Source organism: Zeugodacus cucurbitae, chromosome 3, assembly GCF_028554725.1.
Source record: "Zeugodacus cucurbitae isolate PBARC_wt_2022May chromosome 3, idZeuCucr1.2, whole genome shotgun sequence".
NCBI lineage: Eukaryota > Metazoa > Arthropoda > Insecta > Diptera > Tephritidae > Zeugodacus > Zeugodacus cucurbitae.
This window is the reverse complement of record NC_071668.1, coordinates 19,066,788-19,084,366: the sequence shown is the minus strand read 5'-3', so window position 1 is coordinate 19,084,366 and position 17,579 is coordinate 19,066,788. Positions and strand designations below refer to the sequence as shown.

At 35.8% G+C, this 17,579-nt stretch overlaps 3 protein-coding genes across 7 annotated transcripts in view; 2 read left to right on the top strand and 1 right to left on the bottom strand.

Moving 5' to 3' along the window:
- The window catches only part of LOC105217262 (serine-rich adhesin for platelets), a 43,570-nt gene that overhangs the window by 17,975 nt on the left and 8,016 nt on the right, over positions 1 to 17,579 (bottom strand). For 2 of the 5 annotated variants that reach the window (XR_008470654.1, XR_008470655.1), the window contains exons 7-8: positions 2,876 to 2,943; positions 2,436 to 2,816 (exon numbers count right to left, since the gene is read on the bottom strand). The exons of 1 other annotated variant lie outside the window; for it this stretch is intronic. Coding sequence is in view for 2 of the 4 variants with exons in the window: in XM_054228286.1 (XP_054084261.1) it covers positions 2,876 to 2,943 (68 nt within the window). In the remaining 2 variants the exon portion in view is untranslated. Of the gene's footprint in view, positions 1 to 2,435; positions 2,817 to 2,875; positions 2,944 to 15,869; positions 16,070 to 17,579 lie in introns of those variants that run through there. 2 more of the 5 variants (XM_054228286.1, XM_054228287.1) reach the window with 2 other exon arrangements.
- On the top strand, positions 9,925 to 10,800 carry LOC128920569 (C-type lectin 37Db-like). The gene is made up of 3 exons (XM_054228289.1): positions 9,925 to 10,094; positions 10,165 to 10,232; positions 10,297 to 10,800. The coding sequence occupies exons 1-3, from the start codon at positions 10,013 to 10,015 to the stop codon at positions 10,723 to 10,725; spliced, it is 579 nt and encodes a 192-aa protein (XP_054084264.1). The 5' UTR covers positions 9,925 to 10,012; the 3' UTR covers positions 10,726 to 10,800.
- LOC105217264 (C-type lectin 37Db-like) lies at positions 13,241 to 14,191 on the top strand. The gene is made up of 3 exons (XM_011192187.3): positions 13,241 to 13,401; positions 13,469 to 13,539; positions 13,602 to 14,191. Exons 1-3 carry the CDS (start codon positions 13,320 to 13,322, stop codon positions 14,043 to 14,045), a joined length of 597 nt encoding a protein of 198 aa, XP_011190489.1. The 5' UTR covers positions 13,241 to 13,319; the 3' UTR covers positions 14,046 to 14,191.

Here is a 17,579-nt window from a genome sequence, read left to right as displayed (position 1 = left end):
TATGAACTTGTAGTTTCTGAAGCATTTGATTTGATCACCGTTGCCGGATAAAAATTTATTTATTGAGCGCACCTTGAAATTGTAGAAATCGAAACATTCGACCTGAATCATACACTTACAGTTCGGGTTGGGTTTCAACTCAGTTCTGTTCAGCATTTTCAAATTGCTGTCGCTCTTTGCTTTCAGCGAAAAAACTCCATAAGTTACATTGAAGAAATGGAAGAATAAGCGCTAGCAATCCTTGAGATCTCGTACCTCAGTATATAATAACATATATAACCTTATAGTATGCATTTTTGAGTCCTAGTTTCCGGAGATATTTGCCCCGATTGTGCTTGCTTAATAAGCAAAGTTGTAGAGTTTTTCGACCCATGTTCCCTGTCTGTCATGCATCCCAGGATTTATATATCTTCAAAGAGTCAACAATAAAAACAGTCTAATAATACGGATAGACAGATATAAAAAATCCGTGAGATTAATGGTGTTTTGGGGGCGGGTGAGAACGACACCATGGATAAGCCAGCCGGCGGAAGACGTGCAACGACGAATACCGATGAAATCATGCAAAACCTCGAATTAGACCGGCATGTGGCATCTTGTGAAATCGCCCAGGAGATGGCAGTTAGTCACCAAACCATTTTAAACCATCTGCTGAAGGCTGGATACACAAAAACGCTTGATGTTTGGGTGCCGCATGATTTGGCGCAAAAAAAGCTTCTGGCGATGAAAAATGGATCACATACGACAATATCAAGCGAAAACCGCCGGTGAATCCCAAACAGTGGCCAAGCCAGGATTGACGGCCAGGAAAGGTTTGCTGTGTGTTTGGTGTGATTGGAAGCGAATCATCCAGTATGAGCTGCTTCCATATGGCCATACTGGACCGCTTGAAGTAGGCGATCGACCAGAACCGTCCAGAATTGGTAAACAGGAAGGGTGTAGTGTTCCACTAGGACAACGATAGACCACACACTTCGTTGATTACTCGTCAGAAGCTACGGGAGCTCGGATGGATATCGAATCCACCATAAAGCCCGGACATAGCGTCAAGTGATTACCACCTGTTTCTGTCCATGGCGAACGCCCTTGCTGGTGTAAAGTTGAACTCAAAAGACGCTTGTGAAAAGTGGCTGTCCGAGTTCTTCGCAAATAAGGAGAGATACTTCAACGAGGGGGGTATTATGAAGTTTCCGTCTAGATGGAAAAAAGTTATCTAACGAAACGGCGCATATTTGAACTAATTCCGTTCACTGTAACATTTTATAAAGCATTGAATAAATAAAAAAAAGCGGAAGAGATATTTGTCAAATGATATATATATAACTATATAGAAACCGCTTAGGCATTTATCTGTCGAATCCACAGCGTCATTCATCTCTCCGTTTTGCAGTTTGGCGCCATTCTGAAATTGCAAGTCCTGTGAGATCACTTTCAACTTAGTCTTTCCACCGTAGTGGAGGTCTTCCTCTTCTGCGATTTCCACCAGCGTGTACTGCAACGAATCCTTTCAAGGCTGGAGTGTTTTCGTTCATTCGAACAACATGGCCTAGCCAACGTATCCGCTGTATTTCATTCGCTGAACTATGTCTATGTCGTCGTATAACACGTACAGCGTATCATTCCATCGTCTGCGGTATTCGCCGTTGCCAATGTTCATAGGTTTTTTCAAAACCTTTCTCTCGAAAACTTCGTCTCATCGGATGTTGTTATCGTCAACGCTTCTGTACCTGATGTATGACGGGAAGATTGAAGAAGTTGCACGATAGTTAGTCACCCTGTCTGAAACCAGGTTTGGCATTGAACGGCTCAGAGAGAGCCCCCATCCTGACGGAGCTGTTGGTGCTGCCGAACGTCATTTTACACAGCCGATTCAGACATCGCTGTATAGAGACAACTCCTTTTCGTGCTATCGATTCTTCTCTTTCGGGTCTTTTCCAAGATTTGGCGCATGGTGAATATCTGATCCATGGTGAATTTTCCAATCTCTCTTTATATGGATTAGGCAGAGCACACTGAAATTCCAATCGTCGGGCATGCTTTCATCCGACGATATTCTTCAAAGATACTCGCATGGGTACAATGGTAGTTTTTGTAGAATGGAAATGAAATGGATATGCAAAGTTTTTACGGTAAAAAGTTCAGGAACCTTTCTGTCCATCAGCCATAGTTAATCTCACAATACAACTCGGGAATGGGAGGAGTTGTAGATAATTACCTCATTGTAAGAAACGCTTTATAAATGAATTTAGGAAAAATGGTGTTATATGTGGTTGGGATTTAATAGGTAAAAGATGTTCGGTCGACAAATAATTGAACATCGAAATTAAAATGTATTCAATAAAACATTTAACATTAAGCAATTAACATGCATTTTCACAGTTTCTATTTTACAAATTTAGACACTTGAAAGCATTTGTTCTTTGTATGAAACTTACCAGAATTTGTATTAAATCGCACATGTCACAACTCTTGCTCCGTTTTCGCAACTCACAAATGACATAAGCCATTAACTCGCATCTGTTGTCATTCATATGGAATACATTATTAATGGTCCAAAGATGAACGCAATTCTCATGGTTCTCATTGTTATCCGGTTGACCGCTTGACCATTTAGAGTAGGGCATTGGAAATCCGTCGATGTTTGATATAAATTTGCCCTCATCCGCCAAATCGCTAAGGCCAAGCCAAAAGCGTTTATCAATATGACCTTTATTCGTTAAATAAAAAGTCAATGCATCCATCTCCTCTTGCGACTTGATAACGGCCAAATCACTATCAAAATTGCGACAATAGAGCGAAGCTGCGAACCAATTCATCTGTAAACAATTGAGCGACTTGACTTATACAATTTGTATTATTATTCAAAGTGAATTACCTTGACAGCAGTGTTTATTAAATAATATTTGCCACCGATCTCTACGAAGGATTGTGTGTCAGTCCCATCTGCAATTTGAAAGTAATTAAATATTAATACATGTAAAGAAATTATTTTTTGTAAAGTGACTCACTTCGATTTAAAACGTTTATGGCATTGGGTAAAACCGCCGTAAAGCATAAAAACATTAAAATACAAATTTGCCTAATTCTCATTTTGGCGTTGATCAATTAAATTTATTAACACCGTATTCTATATTCTATATATATATAAATATTAATGTATTGCTTAACTTAAAACCAGTTCCAGTTCCAGTTTTGCTTGTATAGCAGTATTAGTTAGCCTTGTTGCTTTATCAGAAGGTGAGAAATCGGTATAAAAAGTGGTCTAAATAGCTTAATGGCTTCGACCATTCTCAAAATAATATATATATATGTATGTATATTCGAACTGCGTTATTGTTAACTTTTGAGTCGGATAGTTACGTAGAGAGAAATACACAGAAACTTAATAGCAAAAATTTATAAAATTTATTCTCAACTTTAGGGTTAGAATTGCATTTCAGTTGATTAACCGAGTCTGCATTGAACCGCGGAACGATCAACATCTAAGTGTGTGGTGCGAATATTGTGTTAATTGTTTACTAATACTTTACATGTAACGGTCAATTCGCAAGAAGAATAATAGAAAAACATAAATCCTAAACTCTAAATCGGCAAATTGTAACTAAACTTAATAACAATTAACATACAAGGTCAGAGCATTGGAAGACACTTGTTGGTTGCCTCTCAAGACTATCAACCGACTATGGTATCGACTATGGAAACAACATCAGTTCGTGTAGAGAATCACGTGCTTATGCTGCAAAGAGAAGCAATAACTCCTCTCCCAAACTCATAAAGAAAAAAAATACAAGTCGGCGCAGGTATGTCATCAAACGTCAATGGGTTTGCTGAATTAGAGGCTGTGAGCAATCAGCAAAATGAATATGATGAGACAACCTCTTTAAGAGAAGCAGACATTAAGTCGCCACCAATTTTTGTGCCAGATGTTAATGAATAAATAAAATTATAAACATATTTAGCACAGTAATTCGTCATGTGGACCTTAACAATAAATCAACAGCTGATGGGCAAGTTAGTGTTATAATTGTTAAAAATAGACTTCTAGTAAAACACATGAAAACTAAGAATATTAATTTCCACAACTTATAAACTAAAATAAGAAAGGGCCTATAGAGTAGTTAGTAAAAATTTACATAATTCTAATAGAGTATGCATAAAGTTAGGAATATTGTCAATATTCCTATTCGATGTCGCTATACAAAACAGTCACTTCCAATGTTGCATCATGTTAATGCATCAAAATTAAATGCGGTACTTACGATTCGCCAATTCTTGTCACTGTAAATCTTGATTGACCTGAGACTATAAGAGACTGATGAGGAAGAAGTTATGAAGTAAAGAATCTATGAGATAGTCTTAAATGTGAGTAATAATGTAATATCCTGTAATTATTATACTAAGTCTATCTGTTACTTCTAGAAATAAGGTTTATTGATTGGAGCCTTAATATCAAACTTATGTATATCGCTATAACAGAAACGGATAGATATGAAAATTCGACTCGACACACATTCTTGACGATTTCGGGACAGAAGTACTAGTGCCTTACATCAACCCACATCTACATTCTCAAACTTTATATCAAAATGATCACGGTAACGAGACGAGTCAAAATCCGAATGTCTGTCTGTCCGTCTGTCCGTCCGTCCGTCCGTGCAACGGATAACTTGAGTAGATTGAGATATCTTGATGAAACTTGGAACACACGTTCCTTGGGACCGTGAGAGGGTTGCTTTCGAAAATGGGCAAAATCGGACCACTGTCACGCCCACAAAATGGCGAAAACCGAAAACGCAAAAAGTGTCATAACTAAGCCATAAATATAGTTATAAAAGTAAAATTTGGAACAGAGGATCGCACTAGGAAGGGGCATATTTGGATGCAATTTATTTGGATATATCTCGCAAACCAATAAAGCCATATAAAGCCAAACTTTCTGCAGTCAGTTCTCTTACGTACCCCACCACACACCAAGATAGAAGCTGCACTCAGATTTTTTTACAAAATGGAAAATGGGCGTGGCATCGCCCACTTATGGGTCAAAAACCATATCTCAGGAACTACTTGACCGATTTCAATGTAACTTGGTTTGTAATAGTTTCCTTACATCATAATGATATGTTGTAAAAATAGGTCACATCGCTTCACAACCACGCCTACTTCCTATATACCAGAACTTTGAAGTGGATCTGAATCGTTAACTTTACAATATATAAAGTAAGCACTAGTAAAGATATCGATGCAGAACTTTGCACAAATACTATATTAATCGTGTGGCAGCCCTATTCTAAAAATCGCCGAAATCGGACCATAGGTTTTCAAGGCCCCATTAATCTAACATGAGGACCTCGGTGCTTCTAACCTAATATAATGGTTTCCAACTTTCAATGAACTTTATACAATATATATGACGAATATGTGGGTTAAATTGTATGTAACATAATATAAATAAAGTTAAATAAATAAATTGCGAGAGTATAAAATGTTCGGTTACACCCGAACTTAGCCCTTCCTTACTTGTTGCTATTAAGTTTCTGTGCATTTCTTCTCTACACAACTAACCGACTCGAAAGTTAACATCAACGCAGTTCGAATATATATATAATATTATTTTGAGAATGGTCGAAGCCATTAAGCTATTTAGACCACTTTTTATACCGATTTCTCTCTTTCTGATTAAGCAACAAGGCTAACTAATGCTGCTATACAAGCAAAACTGGAACTAGAACTGGCTTTAAGTTGAGCAATATATTAATATTTATATATATATAGAATATTGAATATGTACATATGGTATATAAATTGAACATTTCAGGTTGCTATCACATTATTCGGAAAACATTCCTTAGTGACGTCAACATTCCTTAGTAGTCAACGCCAAAATGAGAATTACGCAAATTTGTATTTTAATGTTTTTATGCTTTACGGGGGTGTTACCCGATGCCATACAAGCTGTAAGTCGAAGTGAGTAATTTAACAAAAAATTGTGTCTTTATATTAAAATTTAATTACTTTCAAATTGCAGGTGGGACTGACACAGAACCCTTCGTAGAGATCGGTGGCAAATTTTACTTAATAAACACTGCTGTCAGGGTAATTTACTTTGAATAATAATACAAATTGTAAAACTCATGTTGCTCAATTGCTTACAGATGAATTGGTACGTGGCTTCGCATTATTGACGCAACTTTAATAGTGATTTGGTCGTTATCGAGACAAAAGAGGAGATGAATGCACTGTCTTTTTATTTAACGACGAATGATGGTCTTGATAAACCTTTTTGGCTTGGCCTTAGCGATTTGGCGGAAAAGGGCAAATTTATATCATCGACGGATGTCCATACCCTATGCTAAGTGGTCAAAAAATCAACCGAAAAACGCTAACAAAAATGAGAATTGCGTTCATCTTTGGACCGTTGATAATGTTATCCAAATGACAGACGGCAAGTGTATCTTGACAGCTTATGTCATTTGTGAGTTGCGACAACGGAGCAAGAGTTGTGACGTGTGTGATTTGAAACAATTTATGGAAAGTTCCATGCAAAGTACAAATGCTTCCAACTATCAAAATTCGTAAAATAGAAGCTTTGAAAAATCAGCGTTTAATATCGATTGCTTTATGTTAAAATGTTATAGAATACATATTAATTTCGATTTTCAATTATTTGTCGAACGAACATCTTAAATTTGCACATTAAACCTAACGGTTATTTGTAACACTTGACACTAAAAGAGTTGGTTATTGGGTTACATATGTATATCAAAATTATCAGAGAGACGAAACGAATAGAAACCCAGACAATTGTCAGTAGTGATGGCCGAAATATGTTGATGCTTCGTACATCAATGTTTTTTTAATCTGGTAGTTCGCTTACTTTTGATGCATCGATGTTTTTGATGGGTTTGTCTCTCTTTCGCTTTAAAATGACAAACTCAAGTAATAAGAAATTGGGCGAAACACACATCTTTAACTATTGGTGTATTTAAACTTGTTCAAAGACATACATCTGAATATATAAGCGATAATTTTTGAAGACACGCAAAGCTTGCGTTATTAATGAGACTAAAATATCAGCATTTGTTATTGATAATGCTACCTTAGCCTGTAGAAAAAGATTCCACATTCAATGTTTTGCACACAGAATGAGCCAGCATTAGGATTCCATAAATTAGAAACTGTTTCATTAAAAATTAAATCCGTTTTAAATGGTTCAAAACCAGTATCATCATGAGTATGTATGTATGTGATTGGCGTGGAAACCGTTTAGCCGATTATAGCCGAATCGACGATAGCGCGCCACTCCGCTCTTTATCTCGCAGTTTGGCGCCAGTTGGAGGTCCCAAGTGTAACCAAGTCGCTCTCCACCTGGTCCCTCCAACGAAGTGGAGGCGTTCCCCTTCTTCGGCTTCCTTCGGTGGGTACTGCATTGAACATTTCACAGCTGGAGTGTTTTCGTCCATTCGCACAACATGTCCTAGTGTCGTCTCATCTGATGTTGACATCGTCCATGCTTCTGCACCATAAATCAGGACGGGAATGATGAGGTACTTGTTTTATTTTGGTTACTCGAGAGAGGACTTTACTTTTCAATTGCATACTCAGTCCAAAGTAGCAAGTTTGATTCTGCGCTGGATTTCCAGACTGACATTGTTGGAGTTGTTGATACTGGTTACCAGGTATACGAAATTATCTACAACTTCGAAGTTATGACTGTCAACAGTGACGTGGAAGCCAAGACGCGAATGCGCCGACTGTTTGCTTGATGACGAGATATTTCGTCTTGTCCTCATTCACCTCCAAACCCATTCGCTTCGCCTCCTTATCCATGCGGGAAAAAGCAAAATAAACGGCACAGTTGTTGCTTCCGATGATATCAGATATAGATGATAGCACATCTGTATAACAAAATTCAGACTTATGTATATCGCTATAACAGATAATCTTCAAACAAACGGATTGATATGAAAATTCGACTCAACACATGTTCTCGACGATTTCGGGACAGAAGTGGTAGTATATTTCCTTACATCAACCTACATCTACATCCTGAAACTTTGTTAACTGTCTCCGATTCCCCCAACCTACACGAGTATATGAAAATCGCGAATCGACCAAAAAAAACTAGTATAAATTCAATGGAATGGCATAATCAAAAAGAATTGATTAAACAAGCGGTTATAACACTTTACTGGAATGTTTGTATATACACAGAATATGTTATTCAATTCACATTCTTGAACTTAAAATATTTATCAGAGAGTGCCTAAGGAACGGCTCTAATCGGACAGAACCAAAAACTGAAAAGTCTTGTAAGTCAAATGTTGGTTAATCAACTGAAATACAATTTTAACCCGCCTCAGTGTTCTTTTTAACTATAGTTATAGCTTACAAACGAATGAAGCTTTCGATTTTGGTACTAGGCGAAGTTGAAGATTAATTGTATACATTTTTGCTTTTATGTTTCTCTCTTTCCTCTAACCGACTCAAAAGCTCACATGAACGCATTTCGAATATACATACATACTTGAAACGATTGAAATTACCCAACTCGCATCACCATAATCCACAAAAAAAAACTTCGAGTTGGAGAGACTTCGCATCATAGAATTTTTGAATAAAACTCTAAAATTTTTCAAAAAGCTATTACAAAAGGAACATTATAATACCAGAATTTTCCGGTCGTTAAAGATGTTCTTTGTGTGGATTGAAGCGTTATCCTTTCGATATGTCCAGTTATATGCCATAAATATTGCCAGCAAATTTTATTAACTAGATGTCCAAAAGATCTACGTTGATATTAGCATTCATTTGGGTGAATAAAAAACATGCAGATAGCTTTCCCAGCAGCAAAATGTACCCCATGAAATCAAGGTACCGCTTCCAAAACATCGCTTGTAGTAGGACCGTCGTTCCTGATGCGAATCTCTCCAATATTTCTTGCATGACATGGGCCGACCAAATTTAATTTTTTTCGTCACTAAAGACCGTATTCTATCACTCATCGGCACAGAATTGGTATTTATTTGCAAACCTCAAATGTGCTTTATTGTGTCTTTCTTTAGCGTTGGTTTAGGTGCCATGGAGGTGTGTTTGAGAAATTGATTTTTATTTATAATTGGAAAGATTATATTTATTGTGATTTTCTGTCTTAACTACATAGGTCAATATTTGATCGACGCTTATCAAGTCCGCAACTACTAGCCGTCGAATCATCCTTTCGCACCGCTCATCAATGTTGTTTTTCGTCCGCTGCGTCGCACTATACCATCATTAGTGGGGTTTTTAAGAAATTTTGAGATACAGTTCCGATGTCGCTTTGATCTAGAGCCATTTTGGAATCGCTTTTATTTTATTACTTGTTTCTCGGCTGATAAACTAGTACCACTGGGCATTTTAGGCTTAAAGTTAAATAAATGTGATCAAATTTTTAATAATTCATTAAGTTAATGCACTTACAATAATTTTGAAAACAAATTTTAGCAAAAAAAGTTTTTGCTTCGACACTATCAGTAAGAAAGATCCGCTGAACTGATTTTGCACATATAAATATTTTCTATGCAATACCCAATTCACAAGCACATTCTTAATGTAACTGTACAACGAACGAGAAAAGTATGAAACAATTTTCGTTGCATAGTAACGGTAACATATCAACCTTTTATTCCACATTTACCGAAATCCAAAAAATAACGGTGAATAAGAAATATAAACAAAAGCAGAAATGCACATATAATTATTTGACTGGGGTATTTTGGAGAAACCACTAGCATTAGATAGACAAAATCGGAATACCCAATTGGAATATCCAACGCTTTAAGTTGAGCGCGTGTACAAAAATGTAAAGTACATATGGCATATCAGCAAATATATATATATATACTATATATGCATACATATGGTATATAAATTGAACACTCCAGGCTGTTATCACATTATTCGGAAAACATTCTTTAGTGACGGTTGCGCTTGTTGGCAAATACGGTGTTAATAAATATAATTAATCAACGCCAAAATGAGAATTACGCAAATTTGTATTTTGATGTTTTTATGCTTTACGGCGGTTTTACCCAATACCATACAAGTTTCAAATCGAAGTGAGTCACTTTACCTTAAAAAAAATATAATTTTTTTTCTACTTTAAATTTAATTACTTTCAAATTGCAGGTGAGACGGACACACAACCCTTCATAGAGATCGGTGGGAACTATTACTTGATTAACACTGCTGTCAAGGTAATTCATTTTAAATTTTTGCATATACAACATGGTGTAACTCAAGTCGGTCAATTACTTACAGATGAATTGGTTTGCGGCTGCGCTCTATTGTCGGAATTTTGATAGCGATTTGGCCGTTATCGAGTCGCAAGCGGAGATGAACGCACTCAGTTTCTATTTAACAACGAATGATGGTCATATTGGTAAATACTTTTGGCTTGGCGTCAGCGATTTGGCGGATGAGGGCAAATTTATGTCGCACACCGACGGACGTCCAATGCCCTATGCTAAGTGGTCGGGCGGTCAACCGGATGACGCTGGCAAAAATGAGGATTGCGTACATCTTTGGGCCATTAATAATGTATTCCACATGAATGACAACGTGTGCACGGCGATGGCTTATGCCATTTGTGAGTTGCGGCAACGGAGCAAGAGTTGTGACGTGTGTGATTTGAAACATTTTATGGAAAGACTCGTACAAAGTACAAATGCTTTCAAGTGTCAAAATTAGTAAAATGGAAGTTTTGATAAATCTGCGTTTAAAATCGATTACTTTGTATTAAATATATTATTGAAAACATAAGAATTTCTCGATTATCTTTAACCTTATATACACGACGCCTAGCGGTAGCGCCCACCTTCCTGTTGAACCACATACATACTTACCTTAGGAATTACTCGACTGATTTCAACGAAATTAGTTCAGAATCACGCTTTCTCGTCACATAACAAGGACCTATGACTAAACTGAAATGTAATTTTGTCCAGTACCCACATACTCTATTCAATGGTATTCTAAAGTGTGAGTTTTTTAAATATTTTTTCAAAATAGATCTATCTATATCTATAGTCCCAATATAGTGATGGAATCTAACCCGACCACATAATATAATTATTTTCGTCTGACATTTTCTGAATCGGTTACAACCGAACATATTCTTTCCTTACTGGTTTCGTTTTTTATTTTTTTATTTTAAAGATAAAGCATGATTATATAACAGAGCACATTGTATTCCAGAGAAATAAATAAACATAATGACGAAGTGGGATTTCTTATCAACTGAGCCAAGAACAAACATTTATAAAAATTCACCGAGAACAATGCGAAATATGAAATATATAAAAAAGGGAAATGAGAAGAAACCGATAAGATTTTTTTTTTAATTTTGGTATAAACAAATATAAATTGCAAATAAATAAAAATAAACAAGTAAGGGAGAGCTAAGTTCGGGTGTAACCAAACATTTTGTACTCCCGCAATTTTTTTATTTAATTTTATTAATATAAAACACAATTGGATTCACATATGCGGCATATATACGGTATAAAGTCCATTGAAAATTTGAAAACAATAACATTAGTTATATAGGAAGTAAGGTAAGTTATAAACCGATTTCACTCATTTTTGGTACGGAGACATATTTTTAGAAATAAAATATTCCCTTTGAATTTCATCAAGACTCTTCTGAGAGACTTACCTATATTTTCAGAAAAAAAATTATTAGAAGCACTGAGGTCTTCATGGTCGCTATATGGGGGGTCTTGTTATCCGATTTCGACGATTTTTAGAAAGGCGATGCCACTCTTTAAATGAAGTATTTTTGCAAAGTTCCGTTCCGATATCTTCACTAGTGCTTACTTTATATATTGTAAAGTAAACGATTCAGTTCGTCTTCCAAGTTGTGGTATATCGGAAGTAGGCGTGGTTGTTAACCGATTTGGTCTATTTTCACAACATATCGTTGGGAAGCTAGGAAGATATTATAAACCGAATTTCATTGAGTTTTGGAGATATGGTTTTTGACCCATAAGTGAGCGGAGCCACGCCCATTTCAAACTTTCTATACCAATTTGTAGTGTTTTACCTTAATGAATTAAAGCATTTTTATCAGTTTTCAACATAACCTTTGTATGGGAGGTGCGCGCGATTTATTCCATTTTTGAACTATATAATGAAGTAGCTACAAGAAACGATTCTAGAGAGTTTGGTTAATATAGCTTTAGTAGTTTACAAGATATGTAGAAAAAACTTAAATGTGGGGTGGGCCACGCCCACTTCCTTAAAAAAATTCAAAAATCCAAATATGTCCCTGCCTAGTGCGATCCTTTGTACCAAATTTTACTTTTATAACTTTATTTATGACTTAGTTATGACACATTATATGTTTACGGTTTTCGCCATTTTGTGGGCGTGGCAATGATTTTCGAAACTTTCAATAAGAATGCAGTCACGCGTTGTTTTATACTCAAAATAATTTGAGTGATATTGAAGAATTGTTTTTAAATATGACGTAAGTCAAACAGTTATCAGCAAGAATTTACAAATTCAATAAAATTTCTTTGTTAAGTTGTAATACTTTACACTGAACTACATGATTTATGAAACAACAAAAGCAGATTCCGAAATCACATAACATTTTGTGTGGCGAAAATGAGAAAGAAAGTGGGGGAATGTGATGATTGATGCCTTTTAAATGCTCCCAAGGGTCTATTTGTAAAACACTGCGACAGATATGGGTACCGCTTCAGACAACTGTCGGTTGAGTTCCAAAGCGAAATACTAAATTTGAAAATATTTTTAACTCAGTCATACATAGCCTTTGAATAGATAACTGTTTTATAAATCTTGCTCACGTCACAGAAGTAACAAGCTCTATAAGCCATAAGAATTTCCACTAGTATTCCAGTGGTAACAAATTTGATAGTTTTAGGGAATCGGAGTACGCCATTAAGAATCACAAAGACATAAGAAGACTTTTATTGAATTGACGACGGTTTTCTTTAATAAAAGTGATCTTTCAGTTACGAGTTAGAATAATCCGTCAGTTTAGATCATGTTCTCAAGCAGATCAATTGAGTGTATTGACTTCTACAAAGCTTAGTGTATTACAGTAATATAACAATTTTCTAGTGGAAGACTGCTCATCTCATCGGACTATATGACTAATTAATTGTTTTTAATGTTGGAAATATTTCTTATTGCGTTTTGTAGAATAGTGTTCTTTTTAGGGATATAAAATGAACGCGTTTCTGTTTACAAGTAGTCGTTTACTGCATATCGGGTACAAACATTTCGTATACGAAAGCAAACTAAGCAGGATCATTATGGCAATTACACTATATATTTTAGTTTTCTGTTTTACCAGTGTTCTCTGCACTGCCGCAAAGACGAGCGCGCCGAATGCTGGTGAGTGAAATGCTGAGAAACTTTCGTTTACTGAATTGATCTAATCAATTTCCATACCAATTTACAGACAACTCTACGGACACGTATCCCTTCATACCGATCGGTAGTAAATATTATTTAATAAATGCCGCCGTCAAGGTGATTAATACACTTCAAATTTTATGTACCCTTCATAACTGAGTGAATTCACACTATTTCAGATGAATTGGTTCGAAGCCACCTTGTTTTGTCGCTCGTTTAATAGTGATTTGGCTGTAATCGAAAGCGAAGCTGAGATGAACGCACTATCTTTCTACGTAACCACAAATGGAAATCTGGGGAAATATTTCTGGCTTGGTGCCACCGATTTGGCGGTGGAAGGTAAATTTATGTCATACAACAATGGACGCGCTATACCATATGCCAAATGGACAAGAGGTCAACCAGATGATAGTCAAAGGAATGAAGATTGCGTACACCTTTGGCCCGTAAATAATATATATGCTATGAATGATTATCCATGCACTGGGGAGGGCTATGCTCTTTGTCAGATGCGAGAATCTCAAAAAAGTTGTGGTGGTAGTACAATACCGAATTGTGGCTTGAAAAAACTCGTAGAAGAATATGTGAAAAGTGCATATCCTATATTGAATTGTCAAGATTAGTGCAGGACTCATACATACATATAGTATGTATATCCATAATCAATTATATTGGTGTACACTTGTTTTTTGGAGCAAGAAATAACTGTAATTTCATTATATTGTGCAAATAAATAGGAACTTTTATAAAATTTCTTGGAACAAAAATAGAGATCTTTTTTTCATGATTTTTATTGCAAATGAACAGAAATAGACAGGATGAAACGGAGTAGACATGGTGAGAGCTTCTTTCATATAAAAATATACATTTTGCGCTAGTAATTTGAGTGCTGTTCGATTGAAAAACGTAAACCACATAGGAAATTTTATTCAATTTGCCTCACGTTCGTATTTCAAAATTCATAAAGAACTCACTATGACCACACACTATCCATATTCCATTAATAACTGCTTGATAAATATAATGCCTTCGAAATACCCGCAAGACAAACGTCATAAAATGCTTAAAATGATATTGAGAAATCCAATAAGTATTTACCATTGTCATATGAGGAAAATCACTTTGCACCCCTTGGGTGAAAAGGAAAGCAACACAACCATTAAATCACAACCGATAATCCGCAGTTAAAACAACCAGTCGACCGACCAGCCCACCAAACGACACACACAAAGCCGTTTTCAACCAGCAAACCTACGGGGGTTGCGCCGCTGGCCAGACGATCAACGAAATGTGACAGATTTTGCACTATGAGGGGATTCAAAAAATATCCCTGTTGATGTTTGTGTGTGTATTTTTAAAGGCTGCTGTGCTGCACGTGCTAGACACCCGACAAGATTTCCTGCATAGAAAAAACCAACGGAGAGACCTGTCAATGCCCGAGGCTAAATTTTTGGCTCTTAAGTCAACCACCAGTTTATGCTAAGAAGGCGTGCATTGCATTGCACGAATTTACCCCCCGGGGAGGGTGGAAACTGACACTTTGTTCCTCATTTAGCGCATCAACGACGTAATGATTCGATTATTTACGCCTACCATTGTATTTGCAGATTTTCAGAATTTCACACAATAAGGGATTACTCTCGATTTCACGGAAACATGCAAGGAGATATACATACATAGACGACGGGTTGGGAAAAATTTCGAAATGACAATGAGGATTATAAAGAAGAATTAGAAAGTGAAATTATTACTTTTTTATTGATTATAGAAGGGAAAAATAATTATATATTCATTTAGGGCAATGGTACTTTAGGACCGAAACAAGTTGTGTCATGGGATCACGTAATATAAAGTTTATATTACATACATAAATATTTTCTAACTGTAGTCGTCACTGGATATTACCACAGTGGATTTCTGATCTAAAAAAGTTTCTCACAAAATCAAAGAATAAACAAGCCAAACCAAGACTCGAACCGTCGAACCGAGACAGTCTAGTCTAGTCAGCTGGTAGCAAAGGCTTCAATTTTAGACCATTATGGGGAGTTGTTTCCCAGAGCCAATTTGTGTCTTCTTTCTTTTTCGGTTAATAATCTGTATATCTATCAATACACTTCTTATCAATTCTAGTTTCGGCAAATGTTCTCCTATAATAATATAAAAATTCGGGTATTCAGACCAGCTTTGTTAGTCGTTAGTCGTTAATCGGTACCTCTTTACTTGTATTTTGTTTTTGTAAAATTAACAATTTATCGTTCTACCGAGCAAACGAAGTACCAGCTTGACAAGCTTCATACATTTTTCGTTACTTGTTAAGAAGACATTTTCTATTTGTTTCAAGGTTACCGTTTCTAATCAACGTTCACAATTTCCGGTATGAGTATGATAAAGCTCTTCACAACATAAATTATTTATGTGTTGTCTACATTTAAAACCGGGCGCTTTGGAACAACTAAATGGGCTGCGGTAGTTTTGCGTTCGAGTGTTGAGACCGTGATTAAGCTTAAAATAAGTTTGGGTCGTTGTTGTTGTAGGTTTGATATCACTTCTCTCGGTTGTTTTGGCAATGTTTCTTTAAACAAAACATTACTTTAACATCGTCTATAGCCGTACATACATAAGTCATATAAGCGACTCTTAGCGATATCTGCAACGAATACGATTAAAAAAAAATATTCTAATTAATCATATTTCGTACATAGCAATTACTTGTTATATCAATCTTAAAGTTTGAAAATGAACGAAATCGGTTTAAAACCACACCTACTTCCCATGTAATAGAACTTCGAATTCAATATGTTTCATTCACTTTACAATATATAAAACAAAAACCAATAAAAATAATGGAACAAAAATGTTAACAAATACTGACTTGGAGGCGTGGCATAGTCTAACCATCTTGCATTTTATCGAAATCGGACAATAACTTTTCAGGGCCACAAATACTGAACATGAGGTCCTCAATGTCTGTGGATAATTTTTTAGCGAAAATATTTTAGTATTCTAAGGAAATTCAGAGGGAATGTCATCTTTAGAATAGAGAATAGAGCTCTGTGCTAAAAATTATTAAAATCGGGCCAATACTTCCCTTGGCATCCGTATACCTAATATAAGGTTATTCCAAGTTCTAGTTGGTTTTATAATGTATATTTCGGTCCATATGTAAGAAAAAATAAATTTAATTTAATACAATTATTTAGTGGACTAGACTACTGAACCGATTGTCGCTCCGAAGTTCCTGTGTAACTGTAGAAAATATCGAGTTTCGTAGTTATTAGGATGATGGGCATTGTACTTGTGGGGCATCTACTAGACGAGTATCTTTGCGACCGTTTAAAAGCTACGTTGTTATGTCAGAATCTATGAGATAGTCTTAAATATGAGGGATTAGATCACTTAATATGCCACAAAAGGAATAACATTTTAGTCCAGCACTCACTTATAACGCTGACTTCAAAAATATTGTCGGAATTTCAGCAATCGGTTTTTTTACCAAACGTGTCAAATTAGTTGCCAGTTTGTGTAGAACTACATGCGTAGATATTAAGAAGAAATAATAACATAATGCTTAAAGAACTTGAGGCCTTCATGCCTTCAAGCTTATCTGCTATGTAAAGCAAAAACGGCAAATTCGCAGTAAATACGTATGTATATAGGTACATATGTGATATACCCAAGAACAAGTAAGGAAGAGCTAAGTTCGAGTTTAACCGAACATTTTATACTTTAGCAATTTATTTATTTAATTTTATTAAGATAACACACAATTTGACTCATGCATTGGGCATAACGATCAATAGAATAAAGAAACTCATCATATGAAGGCTGAGGTAATTCCTGAACCGATTTCATTCATTTTCATCACCAAGGTACACTATATGCTCACTTAATTTGAGTTAAGATATCTTACACATTAACAGATTTATGAGGTATAAAGTCCACATTTTTGAAAAACCTAGAATTAGGTATATGGGAGCTAAGGAAAGATATGGCCCGATTTAAAAAAAAATTGTTACAGAGACACATTTTTAGGAGAGAGATTCCTTTTGAATTACATTAAAATATTTGAAATTACACTTAAGCACTGAGTTTTACATTTTTGATATCCGGGGCCTTATAGTTCGAATTCGACAATTTTTTTCAGAAATCAAGTCACA

Coding starts and splice junctions, on each gene's coding strand:
- LOC128920569 (XM_054228289.1), top strand. CDS start 10,013: ATGAGAATTACGCAAATTTGTATTTTGATGTTTTTATGCTTTACGGCG. Junction 10,095..10,164: donor CATACAAGTTTCAAATCGAA/GTGAGTCACTTT, acceptor TTCAAATTGCAG/GTGAGACGGACACACAACCC. Junction 10,233..10,296: donor TGATTAACACTGCTGTCAAG/GTAATTCATTTT, acceptor AATTACTTACAG/ATGAATTGGTTTGCGGCTGC.
- LOC105217264 (XM_011192187.3), top strand. CDS start 13,320: ATGGCAATTACACTATATATTTTAGTTTTCTGTTTTACCAGTGTTCTC. Junction 13,402..13,468: donor GACGAGCGCGCCGAATGCTG/GTGAGTGAAATG, acceptor ACCAATTTACAG/ACAACTCTACGGACACGTAT. Junction 13,540..13,601: donor TAATAAATGCCGCCGTCAAG/GTGATTAATACA, acceptor ACACTATTTCAG/ATGAATTGGTTCGAAGCCAC.